Consider the following 25,997-nt stretch of genomic DNA (forward strand, 5'->3'; position numbering starts at 1 on the left):
AATGAAAACAAACTTTGCCAAAGAATAATTGTTTGATCGAAGCTCAAATGTATTCAAAATTTCTACTTCTAAGAGTAAATTGAAAGACGTATACCTTGAAAATTGTGTGATGAGATTTTATGTATTTCAACCCAAGCTATATTATAAAGCAACTTTGTCAAGTTTTACTTTATGTTCATAAGTTTATTTATATAAAATTAAATGGAAATGTGAGTTTATGTTAAAATTTTCATTTCTTTCCATGTAAACCTTAATTTATTTCATGCCTTGGTTTCATTTCATCAACACCCTAAATCACTTTTTAATAGAAATCAATGTCTCTCCACTAATCCATTTGATGAGATTAATTCTATGTACACCTTTGAAGATTTGGATTGACGATACAATTTAGCCCCTCATCAATAAATCAATGAAATGGGTGGGAGTATAATATTGTACCATTGAGGATATCCTTTGAAGACCTAAGATATACAAGCAAAACCCTAGGATGTAACCTTTTGTTTTAAATTTTTTATGTTATTGGTTCTTTTGATGTCTTTTGTATTGAGCCTCATTTATTTTAGCTTGCAAGCTTCATGCTATTATGTTAAATGTTGCAAGTAGTTTTCGTCATGAAGTTGATTGTGATGATCTTGTGCTAACTTTTTGTAGGTTAAATTACTCCAAGTCCATGGTTATGACTAACACATTGTCTTACCTTGCAATATTAGACCACTCATCATCAAATCACGTAAATTTGAAAAACTCTTTAACTCCTTTTGGGAAGGTGAACTTGTTGCATTTGACTTTTAGTTTTGGGGTTGGTTTGGCATATTATAGTTGAAAAAGTTTGTGGCTTCCATTTCAAAAAAAAATCTCCACTTTTCCTTCTTATCTTCTTATATCTTTAAAATTTATTGACTTGCATATCTCAAGTTACTAATTTTGATTTACAACCATTGGGTGACACTTAGCATTACAAGTTTATTTGGCATTCTATAACTTACAAATATGTACATGCTTAGCTTAAGCAGAGTACTTGCATTTTTGGAATACATTTTTCATTCGATCTCAATTTAATACAAACAATTAATTATAGGTATAGCATATAGTTGACACAATACACTCTAGTATCATTGTAGCATTACAGATTTTTTTGATGAAATAACAAATAATTTCCAAAGAATAAATTTAGTATACCACAAATATTTTAATTTTACATCTCAATGCAACATGTTTTCTAGAATTTAGATATTATACATCACCTTTGCCTTTTCCTATTAAAGGAAAGCAAACAAATAAAAGCTACCAACCGAGCTAATGCTCCAATACCAACAAGAACCTCAATACAAGTGATCCAATCATGTAGATTGTACCTTCTGCCCCACAGTGCACCACAACGAGATATCAACCAGACACCAGAATACCTATCATGTATACAATATGCATTCGAATTTAAAAATTCCTCTAGTTGGTTATGAGAACTTGCTTAAAACTATTAAAATTGTAGTGCATGCGACTAGAAAAATAATGATATATGTTGTCTATCTTTTAAAAGAAAACACTGTCATTGTTTTGCATGAATTTATCTTGAATTGATAAATTAATCATTCACTAGTTAAGAAAACATGTTGGATTAAAATAATTTTGGACAATAAAAATGGTCATTTAATGACAACCAATTTTATGCCACCTACTTTTGGTATCCTATAGTTAACATTGATTTTTAAAAATTAAAATTAAGAATTAAGTTATTATGTTATATCAAAAAAACTAAGGTTAGCATTATGTGTAAGCAAACAGTTTACCCATGAGTCAATTGTAAGTACTAAAGAAAGGTAAACATGATATTACAAAGCTAATAAAAGAGTATGACAAAAAGTTGAAATAGACCACAAACTATGTTTAACCAAGATAACGATGTCCATGGTGTATATTTGATGTAATTAGCACATATGATAAGGAGTTGTATACCTTAGTTTTAGTTGTAAAGAAATGGAAGCATTACCTAATTAGGGCACAGTGATCGCCAACGATTGTAATATTTGCTAGCTCAAACAAAGTTGCTGCAGTCATGCCAAAACAAAAGGATGGGATTTTTGCAACAATTCCATCTAGTGATCAAGTATAACCATAAGCATGGGTAGGACTTTTTCAACAAATAAGTTTGCGGATATGCCTTTTAGACTGCCATTTCTCCCCACAGTTAGCACTTTGGCTATGTCAGAATTATTTGGCAGAGGTATATAGTGAAGAGGTATATCCATAGAACTTGTAGGTGGAGTGACAAAGAAAAAACATGGTAATAACTACATTTTTGTTATTGTAGCTAGTTTTTCAAAGATGCCATATTAGTTACTTGTAAGAAGAATCTAACCAAAAGCAATGCAGCTATTTTATTCTTTAAGAATGTTTGTATACACTTTGATCTTCCAGAAAGTATCACTTCAGAACATGATATGAGATACCTAAGCAAGTTTTGATACACCTTGTGAAATCGAATGGATACAAAACTTAAGTAATCTATGATGCTGCATCCTCAAACGAATTGGAAAATAGAGGTGGTGAATAGAACTTTGGTACAGCTTCTATGAGGGTATAATCAAAGGTTATCTTAAAGGTCAGGTTGAGCATTTGATCTACATTCAGCACACTTAATAATGTTGATGTTCTTCTAGCAGCAGGAGTTATCTTTCTGACTGCTGTCTTAACTTTATTCATTTCCTTTCATCGCTGTATTATTTCTGTGATTTTTATTTACTAAACTGTTTGTTAATCTTTATACGTGTGATTCATTATGGTTAGTTAGCGGATGATTAAAGAACGGTTGACTATTGGGTTGATTAGTTCTAATCATAAATCTTTGCATTAGTCGTGCTTCCCCGACTAGAGTCATGTCATTTCAACTGGCATTGTCAGGTATTTATGCTTCTTTCATCAGGGTTATTGGGATATAGAATCGTCCGTGTAAATATTGCTGTGCACATTCGCATTATATGTGGGGATTATATGCTGCATATACTCAACCAAGAAAACTCATGCAACCAGTGTTAGCTGCATTATTGTATACGGGAATAAGAATAGTTAATTAAGTCGTAATTGGGTTTGTTAGTTGGCAACCGAGGGGTGGCAGTTGCGGTGCAACGGTTGGCGCTCGCACCCCCTCGGTATCTTTATATACTCCTGATTGTAACTTGTGAAGGACACGAATTATGAATGGAATAATATATCTGATACTTGTCTGATATCTATGGCATTGTTCTGCATTACGTACTTTATGCTTTAAGTATTCACCCGAGAGGGCAAACTTTTGGCGCCGTTGCCGGGGAACGAACCCGGGTCACCCGCGTGACAGGCGGGAAAAAAAAAAAAAGAAGTGGGCCCACCATACGATGGAACCACCGACTGTGGGGCCACCGGCGATGGATGCCACCGTGCTGTGGTCACCGCACAGCCCCGCGGAAACAAATAAAAGCCCCAACAGCCGAGGGGGAAAGAAGAAAAAACGACAGTCGCGAGGGGAAGAACGACGCCACGCCGCACACGCACACGCACAGCCGCGCAGCCCGCAACCGCACCAGGCCGCACAAGTTTGTGCCGCTACGGCAGACGGGTTTTAGTTTTGAAAAAAAAAGGTTATAAAAGCAAAATTGAAGAAGTAATCTGGTACTAATGGACATAAACAGGAACAAGGCAGATTGGCAGAAACGGTTGCAGCCGTTAGAAGACAAGTTGCAGGGAGGGCAAAAAGAAACCAGTGCAGACACAGGCAAACGGATTTTACCATCTGGGGTGCGCATTGCAAGTAGTCTCGGTATGAGCACCAGTCAAAAAAGCAAGAAGCATCGTCCCAAACCCTTGGCGACAAAGGACAAAGATGAAATAACGGCAGATAATATTATGTTCGAGGGTTTGAATGGAATTGATTGTCGGAACTGGTGGGCAAAGACACCTCAGGATGATTTAATAAAGAAAAGCCTTCGCCAGGCACAAGTACACTGGGCCGTCCAAATGCCAGTTTTTTCGATAAAAGACTTTGAGGTAGTTTTGCGTGCCATGATTGGCAGCTATGATAGACATCGCCACCAATCGGTATTTGATTATCAACATCAGAGGATAACAGTGTCATTCACGATAGGCGAGTTCACTAGGGTATTTGGCATACCGGGGATAAAAGGAAAGAAAATAGACACTTCACAGAAAATATCCCCAGAGAATCTTGCCACACTGCTCCAGTTGATGTTGCGCGATAACCTTACCCAAAGCGAGAAAGATAGCCTCAAGAGTGCAGGCAAGAGTCAAGGAGTGAAGAAACAATTTTTTGCCAAGGGCGTATGGCGATGCCTATTGTCGATGGTGAAGAGTCGCCTCACAGGTGCCACCCGTGCGTCGGACATAGCCATTGCACAGATAGTGCTGATGAACGGGCTGCACAATGGAGTGGTATACGATTGGGCGTCACTATTGGCCGGTAGGATGGACGAGTTCATGACGCTGCAATACAAGAAGTTCTACATGCCACATCACGCCATTGGATTATTCTTGGACGTAGTCCACACGCAGATCACCCCGAGCTCACAGCCATTGGAGCCACAGGGGCGTGTTGCACCAAACCAGCCACCCATATTCTATTGGTCCCACTTGGATGTCTTGGCACATGGCACGGAGGCACGTTTGGGTACAAAAAGAAAGAAGGCCGCCATGTTCGATACGGAGTCTTAACACAGAAGAGTCTGAGGCTGAGGATGCAGAAAGTGGCAGGGAGGAATCCGCAGACACCTCCCAGGTAAGCAGAGGGAGTTTCCGACTGGCAGGGAGAAGGGGCGACCAGTTGCCTGAAGAAGGGGTAGTGGAGTCTGCAGGTACAGTAGGGTCTACTGTAGCATCACAGGTGCAGGTCCACTTTACACCAGCCCGCTTACCAGAGACTTGTCAGTTGGCGGTGTCGCGGTCCTTCGGGACAGTGAGTGTAGTCACCACGGTACCAGTTCCTAGTTTCAAGCAGCCTCGGGCGACGATAGCCATGACACCACCACGGGTGGAGACCTTGGCGAGTGCAGAGGCTTCCATGGTGCACGAGGTGCCGGATGTGACAGGACAGGATGTGCCAGGGTTGCCCGGATATATGCAGGAGGCAATGACAGCAGCAGGAACTCTTCATGATGACCTCACTAACTGGTTGAGCCGTTACCAGATGGCACCCATGGCACCAGGAGAGGCCACTCTATCCCCAGGGCGGACCACGTATTCCTTGGATGTCATTGACCTCGAGGAAGGGAGTTCCCCGAGCAGCAGGGCAGTTCAAAGGATTGCTTCACCCCCTGTGGTGGTAGTAACCAGTCCGTACAGAGCAAAGGAGGTGCCCGTGGGAAGTCAGCAGGGTGCAGAGTTGGAGCAGTTTATTATGAAGATGACTCTGGGAGCACAGCGGCTTGTGTCATCTGCCACGCTCCAGGCCGATGCGACCATGGTTGAGCGGATGGAAGGGTTGTTGACCTTTGCCCGCACGGGATGCCGAGCTGAGTTTGAGAGGTGTTTTGAGTGTGCCGGATGGCCGGACACGAAGAGCCTGGCGATGCTGGAGGCCTGGCGCCTCACTGAGGGGGTTGGCGAGACCCAGATGCAGTCGTTGGTGAGAGAGGTAGAGCAGGCCTTCCGTGAAGGTTATCTGGAGCTTCAGAGGTCACAACAGACGGCAACTACAATTGAGGCTTTGAGGGTGGCAGCAGTAACAGCTCAGGAGGAGCTGGCTACCAGGTTTCGCGAGCTAGAGGCTACCATGGCACAGAACCAAGCAACGATGGACATTTTAGTAGCAGAGAAGTCTGCCTTGCTGATACAGTTGGAAGAGGAGAGGGCCTCGAGGGAGCTGTTGGAGACTCAGTTGGTCAGTGCCCTGGAAAATGTGGACAAGAAGGATAAGGAGGTGCTCGAGGCAGCCTATATGGTAAAGACTGCTATGGAGCGGCAGATGGTCGCGGAACTGGATCTCAAGAGGAGGACAGAGCAGGTGTATGAGCTCCGTGGGCGCTTGGCGTCCACTGCTACACCACAACCGGCGCCTTCTTCATCAGGGACGCCTTCTGCACTTCCTTAGTTTTTTCTTCTTCTGGATTTTTGCGAGCTCCATGTATTCTCCATTTTGTTGTAAGTCGCCTGGAGACGACTTTTCTTTTTGGGGGGGATGATGTTAGCCGCATTATTGTATACGGGAATAAGAATAGTTAATTAAGTCGTAATTGGGTTTGTTAGTTGGCAACCGAGGGGTGGCAGTTGCGGTGCGACGGTTGGCGCTCGCACCCCCTCGGTATCTTTATATACTCCTGATTGTAACTTGTGAAGGACACGAATTATGAATGGAATAATATATCTGATACTTGTCTGATATCTATGGCATTGTTCTGCATTACGTACTTTATGCTTTAAGTATTCACCCGAGAGGGCAAACAACCAGATCAAATACATTGGGAAATCTAGTGATTAAGGAAAGTCTTGAGATCCTCAGCATAATCGATATCCTTGGCACAATCAATATCTTCAGCATATTGACGTATTGCTTCAGATATTTCAGTTGTAATTCTGTATTAATTCAACAATATCAGAGATATTGTTTTGTACTTCTGTAATTTTAAATTCTGATCCAAAAAAATAACATATAATAGAGCCATTCATTTGTCAACAAATTTTTCTCCACTTGAGGCTTGTGTTAGTTACTTTCCTCCTATCCCATTTGATGTATGCCTTGGAAGGTCAATAGGACTGGAAGAAGGGTATGTAAAGGTAGATAATGCAGCAAATACCATAGATAAGGTAAGACAAATCCATCTTAAAGTTCAAGAAAGAGTCCGAGTCTAAGCAAGATACAAATGTTTCCGCGATCAACATCAAGTTGAGCACAAATGCCAAGTGGGTGATAATTGGCAAAGATTGATAAGATGAACAATATAATAATGGAAATAAGACAAAATAAAATAGAGATCACACACCACAAATTTTTATTGGTTGCTTCAAATTTACACATAATAGATATAAGAGCATCTTGCTACACAAATATCCCTTGTGTGGTGTGTTCTCTATTCAACCATCAAGAATTTACAAAATATATTTCCCTTCAAATATAACTATAAGGATTCAACAATCAAGAATTAAAAATTAAAAAAAACTTGTTTTTAACCTTGGAGCAAATTTGGTGGAAAACCTAATTTTCCAAATAAATCCCTCAAATCTGCTCCAAATGGCCTCAAATTTAGACTATAGCTGCTTCAATATATCCTCGATCAACATGCTATAAATAAATTAAAATCACCAAATGGAAAAGAGATATGCCCTTCATAATATGACCTCTCATATTTTCTTACTTTGTCGGGGCCGAGATCATGCTCTAGTACTACTTGATAAGACCCCCACATATAGTAGGGGAAATAAGACAAAGAATAGCAATCACACACCACATAAGAGATGTTTGTGGATCAAGATGCCCTAATATTCAATATATGTAGAAATAAAATAAACCCTTGAGGTAGGGTAACTCCATACAATATTCCTTATAGAAGATGCTACACCATGCTATGTCTCCAAGAGGTCCTAAACATAATATCATACTTAACACATACCCTTACAATGATAATCACCTTCCTTATATAGACCTCCTAATAACATAATGTAGGGGTAAACCACTAAACACATGATGCATCCCAATTACCTAATATAATTCATGACCCAATATAGCTAACTTAAGAGATGTGTGCCACATGTTGGAATCTCCATCCATTTATATACATTATAATATCATATCCCTAGGTACATAACAAAGATAGACTTCATAGCCTCAAACAAACTCAATTCATTAAGATATGGTTCATTTTATACCATAGAGCAAGTGGGTAATAACGTTTTTAGAATGTACTTGCCTAAGTATTTGAAGATTTTCTCCATAGTTAATGTTGACAAGTTGAGATTATTTGAAGCTTTGTCGCTTGATAAATAAGATGATATTATGCCACACACGAAAGATTTTGCACTTGTGGAATATGAAGAAATAGAAACTGATATTATCCTCAACAAGGTATGACAAACCCAACAAGATGAGCATGAAGTGTGGTTGGTAGGTTAGAAAGGGCAACTACAAAGCAAGGAAAAATTGGTTCTAGAAATAAGGAAAAGAAATTTCCATATTTGATCAATCCCTCAGCTTTTAGGACCAGAAGCCTCCTAGTGGAAGAGGTATAATCCGAAAATTGAGTCACATACATTGGACCAATGGAGTCAAGTTGGAAACCACTAATTAGGACTTGCACTTGGGAGAATGTTTGCCTCCAAAATGAAAAAAAAATGATGCAAGATAGTTGGCCAAGTGGTTAGGAAGGTGTAAGGGGTGGTCAAAAACATCCTAAAAATCTTCATTTCAATTTGTTGATGTCAAACCTTAGGAGAAAAGTAAGAATAGAAAATTCGTCACTTAGACCAATGACAAACACACAAATGGCAAACTCATTGCAAACCAATGAACAATAAATTCAAAAAGTAATGATCATACTCTTATGTAGGTAGTGCATCGAAGATGAAGAGTTTTAAGCATTTGAATTAACTTAACTACACATGGCTTTCTAGTGGGCATCGCAGGCTGGAAGGAATCTATTTGTTGTTAGTTCACAAATGTGCAAGGGTTGATTCATTGTACAAACATGCATTTATACCAAAGTTCCCAGACTCGGACTCGGCTCGGACTCGGCAAGGCCCACTTGACTCGTGACTCGGCTATGACTCGGCAACGACTCGGCAATGACTCGGCAAAATAAAAAAACCCTTGAAATTAAGAGATTTTTAACAATTTAAAACTTGTTTCATGCACCCATTATTGAATAAAGCCCAATTATAATGTGTGCTAGCTTGTTATGCCATGAAAGGCATGCTGGTAGAGTATCTACTTGTTTGGGGCTTCTGTTTAATATTTTCTTTGGCCAAATTGAAATTTTGGGAGCACCAACATGAGACATCATGAACATCTTTACTTGGAAACTGTAAGGAGTGCTTGTGTATGGTAGCATTAAATAGTGTGCTTGTTGAACTTAGGTTTTACCTTGGGACTATAGTTGACCTTGGTCTTTCTTGGACCTCTTAGTTTTTAGGCTATATATATGTTGGATGGAAGGGGGAATTGTGAGGCCAGAAGGGTTTGAAAATATGCTCCTCAGAGACATGTCCCTTGCCAAAAATAACCTTGTGCCCCATGGGGGAATTTTTTGGGATGTGGGGACATGTAGGAAATGCCCCCAACTCACCCCCTTTTTTCAAAATTTTAAGAAACATCCCTGTTGTGAGGTACTCACACATCGCCCCATTGCAAATGAAGACCCCCACTTTTTGCTTTCTAGGGTTAGCTCTTTTAGTTTTGTTGTTGGTCGTTTTAGTGTCTTAGCCTTTGCATTGAAGGGATTGAGTTTCTCAAAGGTCATCAAATCAGGTGGATCTCCTCAAGGTGGAGTGAAGGAGGTTAGGTCAGTTGAGTGATTAGGGGTTATTTAGATCATTCCTAGGGTTTTTGTGTATTATCTAGTCACGCTTCAAGTTGCTAAATCAAACCTTGGTTGAATGCATAGTGTCCTCCTAGGTCCCGTCCCTTACATCAAGGTCAGAGTGAACTCGCCTTAAAAGTCTGGAATGTCATCCTAATCCTGAAATGGCCTGAAATTTGACTAAGTCTGGAAATTTGAAGGATCCTCCAAAAACTAGATTTTGCATTATAACTCATGGAGGTCCGAAACCACTCTCAAACATTGACAATATATATGGAATATAACTTAAAGTATAAGAAAGAGAAAAAGACATAAGGACTCTTTCTTATACTTAAATGTTATATTCCATATATGAATCCTAACGGAGAGACTAACTTGTCAAACAAGTCAAAACATTGACCTGTCGTGGCCGAGTCTTGGAGCTTGGACTTGACGAGTTTTGCCATAACTCGCCGAGTCCGAGTCCCGAGTCAGCAAAACTCACCGAGCTTGGCTCAACTCGCCAACTCGGCGAACTCGCCTGACTCGCGGCAAGTTTGGGAACTCTGATTTATACTCATGGAGTGGACTTGCATGGAGATATCAGGATTTTCATAGTGTTTGGAGATAGAGCAGGTATGAAGGGATTACATATGCTTCTTGTTAGCTCCAATAATCTGTCTTGGAGTCGTAACACTTGTAAATCACCTCTGATCGTGTGACATGAGGAGTGTATATGCACTCTTTCTAGAGCTTTCTCCCCATTTAATGGTTCATCCAATGGTCTGATGGTGTTCTTGTCTCTTTTGTGTGGTTGTTGATCTCTTTCATGCATATTTTGAATTTTCATATGTTTGCTCTATTTTGAGCATGATTGATTCATTGTACATGATCACATATTACAATGTTGAGTGAACGATTGTACTAAGAAGAGCTTTTAGTATCCATTGTAGTTGAGAGATTGAGGTATAGCTTTAACTCTTTACTGACCACTTGCAATCTAGAAACCGATACCTACAAGTGGAATCAAGTAGTGAGAATGCAAGGGGATTTTAATGCTCAAGTAACTATTTTAGAGGGCCATATGGAGAGAGTTAAGAAGAATCAAACCTCAGTTAACCAACAACAAAATGACAAGACTACAAGGACAAATTTTGGCCAAAAACAATCATCTGCCAATATGTTGGTAAGAGCTCTAGCCAAGAAATTTGGTATTGGAGACAATGGAGAAGATGGATTTGACAAAGAACAGTTCTTTGCAGAAAGGCCATCAAAAGAGAAGGTAAAAACTGAACAAACTCAACAAAAGTTGAGAATAAAATTGAAATTAAATCATTTGATGAGTAAGTAAATGTTAAATTATTAGATTCATGGATTAAACAAATGGAGATTTATTTTAGTATACATAATGTAAATGGGGTATAAAGAATTCTTTTGCATGTCTCAAAATGTTTGGTAATGCACTTGTATGGTGGAAAAATTACTTGGGGAAAAAAACTGTCGTGTCTAAGTGAGGAGGGTTCAGGGATTTAGAATTTAGAAATTTTTATCTAATTGGGCATAAGATTAATCAGAAAATTAAGTGATTGTATTACAAACAAGGTAGTGAGAAAAGTGTATAGGATTACAGATTATGGGATTCCAGCAATAGGCCATATTGGGCATGGACATAGAGGAGGATGTACTCACCAAATATAACAGAGCACTCCACACCCATATGCAAAGAAGGGCGATTATTATACACTTAGAAGTTGTAAATTTCTAATATTGAAGCCTAATATAGTTTTATTGAATGTGAAATTGCCTATTCAATAAAATTACTAGTAGACATCATAGTTTATTTATTAGAAAAAAGGTACACGTTTAAGTAAAAACAGTATGGCTTGAGCTGCAAGGTGAGATGACCATTCACAAGACATACTTCTTCAAGTAAGGCTAGTCAGCTAAATGAAGAGCAAGGTACAACTCACATTTTTGCATTTGCTATCATATATGCCTCAAGAGCCCAACGTGAATAGTTTGCTTTCATGAGATGCTTCATAATTCCAACCGGCTCTTTCTGAGTTGCTAGCAGAACGGAAATAACAGGAAAAAGCACAGAACACTGTCAAAAACAGAAAATAACTGTTAGTTCATATGAAAAGAAACCATGTACCAATGCATGATTATACTTGAAGAAACGAATAGGTGATACGATAGCCCACCAGCTGAGCTGATCCCGGATTGAGAGTTATGGCAAATATGTAAGCAATTCCTTCCACACAATAAACCATTACAAGTGTCACAATATAATTTGCTGCAAATGTTGATCGTGGATTGTTAAAAAAATAGAACATGGAGAGATAAACGAGTGGCTTAATCACTGTATTGAAGTGATCAATACTATCTTTGGCAGCAAAATATGCTACTCTGTTCATTCCAGCAGCACTCTCTCTCCAGTAATGCATTTTATCCTGAGAAAATGTTCTCAATGCTGCTATCATGCACAGAAGAGCTGCATATCAACAACAAAGATAAAAAGAAGTCAAAATACTTTATTCTAGATGTTTGAATCCAGAGCCTAATAATGCTTCATTGACCATATTCAAGGTGAAATGTTCTGAATAGCATTATCAGATAAAGTGCTGATCAAACAACAACAATAATTTCATGCTAAATGGCATGAAGGAACAAGAAACCACATCTAAAGCACATTAAACAAACTAAAGAGAGCTTTTGTCCTCAGGGCTCAGCTTCTAAGTATGGTTTGGTATTTACACATTGAAATTATCGTATATGTGTACCCAGCAAATCCAAAGTCCTCATCCTTTACTTTAGCCAGAATTCCCATAAATATTCCACAAAGCAATAAAATAAGGTAATCTTGTGCTTGTACCCTGGCATCCCGGAAACGCTGTTTGGCAACTCTGGTGACATCAGACAAACAGTTGTGAATTAGTAATCAAGAATTTCACCAAAAGATGTCATTGACTGAAAGATTGGTCATAAAATTTGTTCTATGTTCCTTTAAACAATGCATTACCTCCGTAAAAAGAGTATAAATTGTTTGAAGAAACTTGGAGTCTGACGATTAGAAAAATCTTTTACCCTTAAGAAGCTATGCCTAATGCTATCCCACTTTAACTCAATGTTACACCACACCTCTTCCCATAGATCCTGTCCAAAAGTTTTTATGTTTCCATTGTCAGAACTAGAAGGGTTGTTATTTGTATTACTGCCTCTTGCAGAAGCTTTCTGTAAGTCTACTGGAATCTCATAACCATTACTGTACAACCATTTGATAGGAAGATCATTGCACTCAAAATTTGGATTTCCATCAGGCTTTACGATCCCCTCTAAGATATCCATAAAGTGGTCGGGTGGATTGATACGATCAGGGACATTAATTCCAAGGCTTGAAAAGTATTTTTCAATTTCGTCTGCCGGTCCAAGATACACCGTGCATCCACCTTTAGCCAGCAGCATTATATCATCAAACATCTTGAACAATCCGTAGCTGAGAAAATAAACAAAATTTATGTTACATAACTTGAAAGGAAACAGAGAATCAAATTAAGAAAACTGGCATCCAGTCTTGCAAAATATTCAAGGAAAGAACAAGAAGACTAGTTCTTGTAAAAGTAAAACCACAAATGGCAAAAGGAATTTGTGAAAGGTTTCTCCATGTGATTCCATATTTGAACAAAATTCGTAGACTTTCACTTGACTGATCTTTCCAACTTCTCCCTCCTCTCACCAAGGCAATTCAATAAAATGTAAATCACAGCTGAAATTCTTCTGAAATTACCTTGGTTGATGAAGTACCATAGATATGTTCACTCCAGCTAAAGCTTCACGCCGAAGAGCTTTTAGTAGCAATTGCGAAGAAGTACTGTCTAAACCAGATGTTGGTTCATCTAAGATCAAAAGAGAAGGTTCCATCACCATCTCAAGACCAACATTTACTCGTTTTCTCTGTCCTCCAGAGATTCCTCGCTTTTCCACTGTACCAACTAGTGAGTCTCGCACAGACTGCAACCCCAAAGCTTCGATGACACGTTCAACAATGAAAACTTTTTCTTCTTCTGGCATGCTAACAGGAAGCCTACAAACATTATGTATATTATCATGTGAGTCACTAAGAATATAAACCATACAAACATAAAAATTCAATTCTTGAAAAGCAAAAGCTATTTTATCAAACAGAAAGATTGGGCAACCCTACAAATTTCTCTATTCAACATTCGAAAACAACCTATTAAAGAATCACTGAAAGCATACTTAATAACACATCCTCATTCCATATGATTTCAATTTCAAAAACAATGACAAAAGGTTTTAAAATAAGTTCAAGACTCATGTCAACTATTTAGTTTATCAACATTTCTCATCAAAGATAATGCCGATCACAAATAGCATTAGCAATATATCTATAAGGTGGCACAAACAAAAATGCTCGTGAGAAAGTGCTTGTTATGCAAATAACAAGAAACAGAAAGGAAGAAAGGGACTTGAAAGTCAATAGCAGCAAAAACAGTCTTTACGGCCAAGCTAGTGCATAGCTATTGCAGAAAAGATGTACAAACAGAAAAATATATAAAATTAAAAAATGGAGGAGAGTGTACCTGCATCTAGCACTAAACCAAAGATTCTCCTCTACTGTCAAGTTGCCATGTACAATATCATCTTGTGGAACAAAACCAATTATTTTCTTGTATGAATATATTGACTCTGGCTTTCCATTAATAAGGACAGAACCTGTCACAACACAGCCCGTCGCCTTGCCAGCCAAAGCATTCAAAAATGTAGTCTTTCCAGCACCAGAAGGACCCATAACAGCAGCAATACGTCCTGGCATCAGTTTTCCAGTCACATTCCTCAAAATTTTCTTTCCATTCCCTTTAAGAGTGAGGCTGAGATCTTTGAAAGAAACTTCAATTTGAGGCCGACTTTTAATCCCACCTAAAGTAGCTTTTGAAATGGCATCCATCAAAGTCAAGTGATTTGTCTGTGTCATCTTTTCCTTTTCTATTTCACCATAAGCATACTCAAAAAGATGAATACGACTATGGCCAATATGATGCTTATTTGCTTTGTGATGATTAACATTAGGATCAATAAAAGCTAACGAAGGATCCTTCTTAGGATCCTCCTCCTGGTCAGCAATATAAGAAGGTTGTATCTCATACAGATCTCTTAATTCTACAGATGATTTTTGTTCCACATTTTCTTCAGGAATAGTTGACAGATGAACAAATGAAACATCATCTGAGAGAAGTGGTCCAGAAGGAGCCAAAGTCTCCTCTTCTTCAGGATTCTTACTAGATTGGATGCATGAAAATGTTCTACTCAGTTGTCTCTGACGTTTACTTGCCCAGCGTTTTCCAGCTTCTCTTGCTAATTGCCATCGCTCGCGTGCCCGCATGCTCTCCCTTGCAGACCTAGCTGCTGCTTCCCTGGCTTTGGCTCTTCTTCTTTCACGAATGACGAGCAATTGATCAGAACAGTTGTAGATGAGCAAAAGCAAGGTTATTATTATGACCTGAATGATTTTCCAGCAAATGTATTAATGACAATATCAATTAAACATGCAATATTTATTATTGGTAACCACTTGCTAGTAGGAAGATCCACAGCATATAAATGATCAAATACTGCAATGACAGTATTTCAGATTAGTTCTTATCTTCTTTACTACAATCTAGATTTAAGAAACACGATACACAGAACTTTGAGACGATTCCTGAATGAATAAGACATGACTTACAATAAGCATCACGCCATAAGCTTGAATGTTTTGGTTAGTTGAATTTGGCTCGCAAGTTGTAAATGGATAGCATCCTGTCAAATATCAGAGAAAATGTCTCATTTAGTCAAAGTTGAAAGTATATAGAATCATAGATAATGCATCCTTACTGATCTAATTCTTGGTTTGTATTTCAACATTGAAGTATAAAATTAAACACATATTCCAAAATGATATAACAATGACCAGCATATTTATTGCATTAGAAGAATCATAATTTCTGTTGTATTTTCAAAGATGTGCTTGCAAATATTTGTACCAATTTTAGTGTTCATAAACAACATCCATTTTGGCACATTGGCAATTTATGATTATTTTTCAGATATTAACATGTCATCATTTCATCTTGAAGTATGTCAAATCTGGATTCAATATATTTCAGTATACAACATAAAATTCCTAACAAATTTTAACATAACCATATCAGAGCATACAAAAGGGAAAGCATTGAACATAATACATCTCTAATCCCTTTATAGAGGCCTTTCCGAGCCAACTTTCTTAGTATTTTCTTTCCTAAAGTTATATAACTTTAGGAAAGAAAATACACTATTAGAATGATAACTTTTATTGTCTACATTATTAATGTTATTTCTATATGTCCTTTCATATATAAGATTTTTCTAAATTGAAAAAGAGTAAATTTCAGTAGACAATGACACTAACGTCTAGACAATGCTCCTCTACCTTTAAAATATCACACAATATGCTTAGGATTATTCAACACCTCAAATTTTTGTATGCACTCCATTTTTTCATCAACAAAGACCAATTTTAAGGAAATGAAATCAACCATATTAACTATCACTGACTATAAAAGAAACAAAAAAATAATAATATTAATGTCCACAAAAGACCAAAATATACCAATGGAACTTAATGGTACACAAGAGAGGAAAGGAAATCCAAAGAGGCTACAATCTTATACTAGGCTGAAAAATGAATGCAAGATGAATGTGTGACAATAGCAGAGACTACCTAGTAAGGAGGGTGAAGAAAAGCAGGAAACCGAAAATATTTCATAACAATGTCGTATTACAAACATTACAAAAAAAATGAAAAAGGAAGAACATGCTGTTTGCTGCTATATCTGATAAATTAATAATACAAATGATAATGCATACCAGACACGGCAATAAAATATATCTTTATTCGCACATGCAATTATTTCAAAGAAGACCACCAAAGATGGTCAGCCAAGGATTACAATTGACCCGACTATTCCATACTACTTTCCTTGGTTGTATGGAAAGTAGCTTGGAATTCTGATTTTATTACCAGCAAATTACAATTTCAAATTAATAATTGTTTAAGACAAGTAGAGCCAAAATTGGCTTACCAGTTGTCCTACGCTAGCCTGGATGAGCTTATTTTGATGCTAGAGGTGGTGCACAAAACAATACAGGAGCCTCCAAGTGCTGTAAATTGCTCCAAGGTGTTTTATTCTCCTAGTATATAATTACCAAAAACAAATAACTGAAGAAATAGCAGATCAAGTACTTTATTTTAATTCTTGCCAGGAGAAATCTCCAGAATCGACCTCTTTTCCCCACTAAAATGCTAATGTAGCCCAAATCTGCTATAAATTCCCTGAAAAAACCACTGATTTGTCTTTATTTGCTGCCAACAATGAATTTACAAACAAATTCCAAATCTAAAACCCTCCAATTTATTTTATTGGCTTCACAAGCCAAGTAAGAATGGTACGGCCAGCCTAAAGATGGTAATGCCAACACCAATTAGCAACTAACTTGCTAGAAATGTCCTTCAATTTGCTCAAATCTACTGTTGTCTCAGACCTGCTGTAATTGTAAAATCTCCTCCAAATGTTGACCCCAAATGGCCTGAAAGAGGATCCTTCAATGCTGCAAGTGTGTGGGTTTTCGTCCAAACGCTGAAGAAGATTCAGAGTTTTCATTCCCAACCTGAAATTCCAACCAATCTTGCTATTGCAAAGCTCTCCAAGGATGAAAATATCAATAATAAAAAATAACGAATGCCAAATCATTCCCATACACCTCTTTTAACCTTCTCCAAATCCCACACTCAACTTAGGGCTTCAAAATACCAAGATTTCAAATAATACTCCCTCCCAACTTAGGCATCCAATATGAGGGTCATATTTCATTAATAAATAGGCCCCCACTTAATTAAACCATAACTTCCCTAGGTAGGCGTGCAAAAGGGAGAAATACTTTATGTTTAAATTTGCACTTTATAACTTACTTTTATAAAGCCACTTTTAATGAAATATTTTTATTATAATCATAAAGTAACTTTATAATGAAATAACATAAAGTGTTAATAGTTTACTCCTCCCAAGGCCAAAAATGGCTAACTACAAAACATCTCTACAACCCCAATCATCTCCTATCCTTGCAATTGCATGCGGAGATGGCTAAAGTGACATTTCATTATATAATTTTATCCCCTTTTTTAATAATTAAATTAATTAATAAGTCATCCTTTTAAATAATATTTATTTTGGACAGCTTAATAAGAATTAATTTAATTAATTGTCACTTTTAAAAATTGGGGACATTACAAGAACCCCTAACCAAAAAATTAAACTGGAGTAAGAAGGAAGATTAGATAAAATGATGGGCAGTGATGACCAGGACCCAATGTTAAAAACGACAACATTTAAAAATTCTATATAAAACAAGGATGTTTTAGTATGGACCTCTAAAGATCTTAAAAGAGTACCTCTGGAGTTATGTGTGCACCGATGTCCCATTGTACCAAGAGAATAGCCAATAAGAAAGAGACCATATTGGATGAACCAAAATTATGTAGCTAAGGTCCAAGAGGAGATAAATAAAGATCATATTCAAGGTAGAAACTAGTGAATGGGTATCACCAATAAGTCATCTCGTTGGAGTCATAGAAAATCAAAATATTTGTAGACTTAAGAAGTCTCAATGCAATGACTATTAAAGGTCTATTTCCAATACCTTTCACAAATTCCATCCTTGAGGAAATGGCAGGGCATGAAATATACTCCTTTATGGATGGACTCTCTAGCTACAATCTAATCAATATTAATGAAGAAGATAAACTGAAAACTACTTCTGTTGTGGAAGATGGAGTATGTGCATACAACAAAATGTCATTTGTCTCATGCAATGCTCTTACAGCATTTCAATAAAGAATTCTGCATATTTTCAACAAGATGTCTATTGTTAATTTTAAAGCCTTTTGATGCAGAGAAAAGGACTTTCACATTGGTTTAAACACAAACTTGATCAAGGGTTTCAACAATTCCAACACAGGTGCAGCCTATGTATTCTTCCTAGACAACTACCTTTGGGCTTACTTTGGAACCTTCGAACACATCTGTATTGGCACTTTAGGTGACATGTACAGGCCTATTATAGGGCATAAAAGATCATAAAGACTCCTTATGGTGACTTACAATGTTGCAGCAATATACTGTCATTGAATTTCTTACTCTTTTAAAACTAGGGAAGACAACACTTTCAATGATTTAAGATCTTTCAATTACAACTTGTTTCAATCGCCCACCTTTGACTTGGAAGGCTTCTCACATACTCCTTGAGTGAATCCCATCGTTTCCCAACCCCAAATACACTTTGACACCTTCAAATGCATTTTGACATTGTTTTCCCCGTAGGGTGTCAAGTTAAGACATTGCATAAATGACAGAAGTACACAGAATATATGGAACTCACAAGTGTTCTATTGATTCATAATAAGCCAGTACATACAATGATAGCGATATGTTCGACTACAATAGCATGTCCAAAGACTGGAAACAGATACAATATAAAGGAGTTTGGTCAGTTACCCGGTGCCAACTGCCGACAACCGACGGGTTAACTACCGATGCTAACGCAATTTACCTTAATGCTTAATTACCCGACAACATCATCCCCCTCAAAAAGAAATGTCGTCTCTGGACGACAGACAACCAAAATGGGAATGATGTACAAGCAAAACTGAAACCCAAACAACAAATCACTGGGGAGGGCAAGAGGGCATCCCTGAAGAAGAAGGGGCCACTGATGTCGAAGCCAACTGCGCCCGCAACCGCATCACCTGATCAGTTCGATAAGCAAGGTCCCACTCGGCCACCAACTGGTGCTCCCATGACCGCTTCACCCTGAATACAGCCTCCATGAGTTCCTTTTGCTTCGCCTCCAACTCTGCTGCAAGGCTGGTAACGCAGGTCTCTGTTGTGGTCCGCATCTCTGACTCAACCGCCAATGCTACTCTCACAGAGCTCAATTCTCTCTTCACTATGTCCAGAACCTCCTCCACACGGCCGGCTCGGGCCTGCTGCTAGGCCAACTTCGTCTCCAACGACGAAATGCGAGCGGCCAGCTCCGCAGCTCTATCTGCTTGGATCTGAGCCTCCTGGAGTCGGTAATAGCCATCCCGCACAGCCTGCTCAATCTGTCTCACCAAAGTCTGCACTTGACTCTCTCCGGCCACCTCCTGACACTGCCACTCTGCTCTCATCTAATTTCCTTTTCGCCAAATTCCTCCTTCACTAAGAATTTCCACTCTTGGGTGGAGTTTTGGCCTGGAGGAGGATTTTTTCCTTCTACACTAACTCTTTATGCTCTGCATTTCATATTCATTCTTCTAGACTTGAATCTAGATATCTGTTCCACTTGCAGTTAATGTTCAATTATTTCTAAAAATAAACTTTCCAAAAATAGATTTTCTAAAAATAGAAAGTTTGTCGAAATACAAAATTAGGTCAATCGGGGCCACAGTGAAACTTTCTAAAAATAGAAAGTTCTCACAAAACATGGGAGGCCCTTTGAAGGATAAAGTATTGCCAAAATGCGAAATTAGACCAAACGAGGCCACAGTGAAACTTTCTAAAAATATATATTGCTAAAGATAGAAAGTTCCCGAAAAATATATATTTGGGCTGGAGGAGGATTTTTCCTTTTCGCCAAATTCCTCCTTCACTAAGAATTTCCACTCTTGGGTGGAGTTTTGGCCTGGAGGAGGATTTTTTCCTTCTACACTAACTCTTTATGCTCTGCATTTCATATTCGTTCTTCTAGACTTGAATCTGGATATCTGTTCCACTTGTAGTTAATGTTGAATTATTTCTAAAAATAAAATTTCCAAAAATAGATTTTCTAAAAATAGAAAGTTTGTCGAAATGCAAAATTAGGTCAATCGGGGCCACAGTGAAACTTTCTAAAAATAGAAAGTTCTCACAAAACATGGGAGGCCCTTTGAAGGATAAAGTATTGCCAAAATGCGAAATTAGACCAAACGAGGCCACAGTGAAACTTTCTAAAAATATATATTGCTAAAAATAGAAAGTTCCCGAAAAATGCTCAAATATCACTAGTGGCTTGGATTCTCTTTCATTTCCTCATATCAATTCTCAGGGTTATTGTTGTGACCTTTTTCACACATCACCCCATTGCAAATGGGGACCCTCCCTTTTTTTTTGCTTTCTAGGAATTTTGTTAGTCTCGTGGCCTTCCGCTTCAGTTCTGCTCGGTTTTGTCAAGTTTTGAATAGCTTGAGTCCTAAAGATTGAAAGTCAATTTGTGCAAGCCAAGTGATAACAGAGTCTAGACATTGTCAAAGTGCCTAGAAAGGCCAAAGGACGAAGAACGCAATTGATTTGAACGAATTCGAACAACTTTCTATTTTTAGAAAGTTTGCTTTTTTTGCTTTTTCCTATTTTTTAGGAAGTTTCGTTTTGGGCATTTTTAGCTCGATCCCCGGTATGGCTATTTTTAGAAAGTTTTCCCTATTTTTTAGGAATGTCTTCTTTTTGCTTTTTCGGAGTGAGGACCTAGGGTTTGCACTGGTACCATCGACCTGCATCAATCGCAATCAAAGATTTCCAAGTTTTGACCCAAAAAGCTAAGTTCCTACATTTTAGGGGTCATGACGCTTCAAATGGGTTACCTAAGTATGGATTTCAAATATCACATTAATCTGGCTAAAATTGATGAAGTTATTAAATTTTTAAGTTTTTCAAGTATTTCTCTAAGTCTGGCTAATCAATGTTTGATGGTGAATGCATGTCAGGAGCTCTACAAACTCCGCCCTATGAATGATGGAGACTCTCCAAAGTCCGCCCAAGGTCATGAACTTCAAAAAGTCTGCCCTCCAAGCAAAGTAAATGGTGTTGTGAACTCCAAAGTCCGCCATGAAGGTAGACTCCAAAGTCTACCATGAAGGTGAACTCCAAAGTCCGCCCATGAAGGAGAACTCCAAAAGTCCGCCCAAGGTGTAACTCCAAAATTCCGCCCTCCAAAGTACAAAGGCAATGGTCATGAAGTCCAAAAAGTCCGCCCTCCAAAGTGCACATGTAGGAGAAAGTCCGCCCAAGCAAAGTGGTGTGTGAACTCCAAAGTCCACCCAAGGTGATAAGAAAAGGTGACAAACTCCAAAAGTCCGCCTTGCAATGAAAGGTTAAGATAAAAGGCAAGCAAAGTGGCATGAACCTGAAAAAGTCCGCCATGGAGGGAGAAAAGTCCAAGGTGAAGATGCATAAGTCTCGCAAAAGTCCACCCTAGATGGAAAGGAATTGAGGTGCATGAAATGAGCAAAGTCCGCCTTGATGTATGTTGCACAAACTCATGGAAGTCCGCCCAAGGTGATGGGTAATGGTGCATGAAAAAAGTAAAGTCCACCCAAAAGGATATCATTTGGTGCTTAAGTATCTCAAAGTCCGCCCAAGAAGTAAGGGAAATAACAAAGTTGAAGGATTCTCAAGTCAAGTAAAGTCCGCCCAAGAAGTAAGGGAAATAACAAAGTTGAAGGATTCTCAAGTCAAGTAAAGTCCGCCCTCCTTCAAATCAAGGTGCATACATCAAACAAAGTCTGCCTTCCTATGTGGTGCATCATCTTCATAAAAGTCCGCCTAACCTGCATGGAGCTCAAGATTAGTAAAGTCCGCCATGAGTAAGGTGCATGCAATTAACAAAGTCCACCTTGGAGGTATTAAGAAGAAAGGTCCAATGCAAGGCAAAGTCTGCCATAGTCATGAAGAGAGCAATGTCCACCCTATGCTGCAGATGAAAAGTTCCAAGGTAAGTTGAACTCCGCCCAAGGCAATGAGTGGAGTGCAAAGATCAATCCAAGTCCGCCTTGAGATAAGGAAAATATGGCCAAGTGTATCAAGTGGTGCACATTCTCCACCAAATCTGCCCAAGAATGATAATAAGCAAAGATTCTTAAGTTTCTTCAAGTCTGCCCTTCCCCTACAAACTGAAGTGCAACAATTTAAGATAAGTCTGCCCAAGGGAGAGGGATACATGCTAAGTTTGAAGAAAAAGGAATATTCTTGAGTGATGTTACCAAGATTTGATGATAAAGTTTGAACTGAGACCAAATTAGAAGGTTTTTTCAAAGAAGAATATTGCAGATTTGGTTCGAATTGTGAACTGAAAATCAATTTAGAAAGTTGCATTGGAAAGACAAGATGAAGATTTCAGTAGTGGCAAGTCAACTAAAGACTGAATTAGAAACATTCCTTGCAGATTTGAAAGACTGAGGATGAATTAGAAACAAATTTTAGAGAGATTTCTGAACTTCAAAACAAATACAATTCATCCTTTCATTTTCTCACATGAAGTTCGAGTTTTGGATAGCAAAAGGAGAGAGTTTCTGCGAGATTTTGTGCAGGTCTGAGTTTACACGCAGATTGAAGGAGATTCTTGAAGAGAAAATTCACATATTTTTGAGATTCTGAAGGTGACAGGGGTATTCAAGGAAGATTTATTGAGTTTTCATCCTGGTTTTCAAATTTTGGATGGAGTTTTCAGGGACTTAGTCTGATTTTAACATATTTTCCCTGTATCCAAATCTGATTGACATTCACAAACTTTGGTACTAAGTTGCTCAGAGCAATCAAAGACAAATTTCACTCCCAAACCTTTAAATCAGAATGAGTTTTTGAGGGTTTCTAAAATTCCTAAGTGTCCGCAGCTTGTTGAAAGCTAAAAGTTTTGAGGAAGTGGAGAATAAGAGCACTCTGCCATCGAACCTTCAAAGTTTGCCCTCAAAATGAGGATTCTAATTTATTTTCTTCTGGTTTTGCAGGTTTTGGATGATGGCTGAACGTAATGAATGTCTGAACAGCAGAACTTTCAATCATATCAATTCATATTTGTGAGGAGTTATCTAGAGCTTTTTACCCTCCTCCCGTGCAACATAAATTGGTAGCTGAAGGCGGGATCGTCACAGAAAACACAAATGGAGTTTCAAGCCAAATTCAGAGTTGAAGACAGGACCACGAGCAAGGTTCGTCCAAGCATAAAGATGGCCAAAGTTTGGCTAAGTATGGGAAGAGCTATTATGATGAAGGCCTAGAGGAATTCATCTCCGAATTCGAGACACTTGAAAGAACCTCAAGGTATCAAGAAAGAAAAGTTCTCAGACTTGGTGAAGATATGGAAAAGTTAAATAAATTTCCAACTTCTTGAAGGATTTCATCTCCTAAAGAAATTTAAAAGACAAGCTCCCAATCAGAATCAAATGGTGACAAGAAGAAATCAAATTTCCATACTTAGACAATTTCTTCACACAAATTGGAAAATTCAAGGAAGACATCCAACACGCTGCGGTGGCGCCTCGTCATCTTCCAACCAATCAAAATGTTCCAAGTTAGAATGTCTAGGTTCAATGAACCTAACTTATCCAGAAGCTTCTAGAAGGGCACACTTCACAATGCAACAACCTTCTATTTTCATTGTTGGTTCATATTTAGCAAGAAGGACAAGTGTCCCCAAATGTAATTTTCTCATTGGTCGAGGGGTAGTTAATTTTGGGAAACCCTAATTAGGGTTTTATCTTTCAATATGGGCCCTTGATCATTGTTTGATCTCGGTCATTCATTATTTTCTAAAAAACTATATAAGGCTACCTCCTCTCATTTGGAGAGGGTGAGGTTTTTGATATATTGTTGCGTGAAGGTCATTTTTCAAATAATACATTGCATGTGCGCTTTCTCTTAAGGCTTTGTAATCTCTGTTATTTGAGTGATTAGCATGGTTTCAATTTCCTCAACACATTAATTAGAAGTTAATTTAGATTTGCTTTCAAAGTTATTAGAATTGAATGAAGAATTTGATAAGTATTAATTAACGGTGTATCTCCGCTCATACTTTTGGTGAATGGATGATTTCCATTTCACCGTGCAAAGTTAGTCTGAGCCTATTCCCTGTGTATGCCAAAACTTCGATCATAAGCACAACCCATTGAAGATTGCACCCACTTTGTGTAGTTGTCCTTGGTGTGGCGAAGCAAAGTGCGGTTTCCTGAGAACACCTAGTTAATACCATCTCCAGAATTCGTAGGTTTAGATCAGCTTTCTTAACCCTATCCCCTTTTCCCCTTTTTGAAAGTCTAAATCCCGGAAAATCCAACAAAAAGAGAAAGAGCCTAAAATTGACAAATCTATGTAAGTCCAGATGCTTGAAAGACATTCGTAAACGTAAGTCCCCCTTGAGATTTTCAGCATACACTACCCAAGTAGCTATCCCACTAAAGTCGCGCGTTCGCACATATAGACCTTGGAATCAATAGTGATTTTTCAGGAGAGGATAGAATACCTTTGGGTATCTTATTCTAATGTTTGGTAGATGATAAAACGTACACCAACAGTTATCTTGACACTTAGCCAAATGTCCATCATTCCCTTCCGTTGACTATGCATTCTTTGTTCTATTATTGCAATCTCTTCCTTGGACAATGATATCACCCACTCAACAATGTCCTCCTCTCAACATCCAAAGTCTTGCTCCTCATAATATACTTGAAGAAAGACAAGGAAATGTTGTAAATGCGAAATTAGACCAAACGGAGCCACAGTGAAACTTTCTAAAAATAGATATTGCTAAAAATAGAAAGTTCCCGAAAATGCTCAAATCTCACTGGTGGCTTGGATTCTCTTTCATTTCCTCATATCAATTCTCAAGGTTATCTTGACACTTAGCCAAATGTCCATCATTCCCTTCCTTTGATGTGCATTCTTTGTTCTATTATTGCCATCTCCTCCTTGGACGATGATATCACCCACTCAACAATGTCCTCTCAGCATCCAAAGTCTTGCTCCTCATAATATACTTAAAGAAAGACAAGGAAATGTTGTGAAGTACAAGCATCGATCAAGTTCATAGTTAGCAAAATGCAAAGTTTGAAGGATAAAGCAATAAGCACAATGCATTTCTCAATACATTAAAACCCTAATTCTCGACTTGATGACAATATTAAGACTGTATCCTGGCTAGGCTGTATATTCCTTAAGAATCCATTCCCTACTTAGTCACTTCATTACTTTCAAGATCAAAATCCAAACCAACAAGACCTTATAACTCATTCCTCGGGGTCGGGAGACAACACAAACTGCAAAAGACTTGGTTTAATCAGCAAAAAGAGGGGGTCCCCATTTGCAATGGGGCGATGTGTGAAAATGTCACAACAGTACTAAGTGCAAAATTGAGGGGCACACGAAAGGTAATTGTCCTAAAAAGATGTTTTGCGAGACTTTCCAGGTGATTGGTCATTCAATAAAGGAGTGTCCATATAATTCGAAGACTAGAAGTACTCTTCACACAAGAAGAATCTAGCCCATCGAAACCACAAAATGTATTGCCAAGCGGTTATGGAAATCAACAAGGGCGAAATCAAATACAATACGACTCCAAAGGAATTCCTACCATACAATGTCGACAATGTAGTGAATGGGGACACTTTGCGAGAGACTAACAAAATAAGAAAGACAACAC

The 25,997-nt window shown here is 38.2% G+C and overlaps 1 protein-coding gene across 1 annotated transcript in view; it reads right to left on the minus strand.

Moving 5' to 3' along the window:
* Positions 1-1,091: 1,091 nt before the first annotated feature.
* The window catches only part of LOC131038890 (ABC transporter G family member 28), a 97,896-nt gene continuing 72,990 nt past the window's right edge, over positions 1,092-25,997 (minus strand). The window contains exons 7-14 of the mRNA XM_057971452.2: positions 15,220-15,293; positions 14,078-14,994; positions 13,261-13,557; positions 12,496-12,969; positions 12,231-12,379; positions 11,678-11,967; positions 11,444-11,577; positions 1,092-1,406 (exon numbers count right to left, since the gene is read on the minus strand). Coding sequence (XP_057827435.2) covers positions 1,241-1,406; positions 11,444-11,577; positions 11,678-11,967; positions 12,231-12,379; positions 12,496-12,969; positions 13,261-13,557; positions 14,078-14,994; positions 15,220-15,293 — 2,501 coding nt within the window. The 3' untranslated portion in view covers positions 1,092-1,240. The remainder of the gene's footprint in view (positions 1,407-11,443; positions 11,578-11,677; positions 11,968-12,230; positions 12,380-12,495; positions 12,970-13,260; positions 13,558-14,077; positions 14,995-15,219; positions 15,294-25,997) is intronic.

This window comes from Cryptomeria japonica, chromosome 1, assembly GCF_030272615.1.
Source record: "Cryptomeria japonica chromosome 1, Sugi_1.0, whole genome shotgun sequence".
In the NCBI taxonomy this organism is placed as follows: Eukaryota; Viridiplantae; Streptophyta; class Pinopsida; order Cupressales; family Cupressaceae; genus Cryptomeria; species Cryptomeria japonica.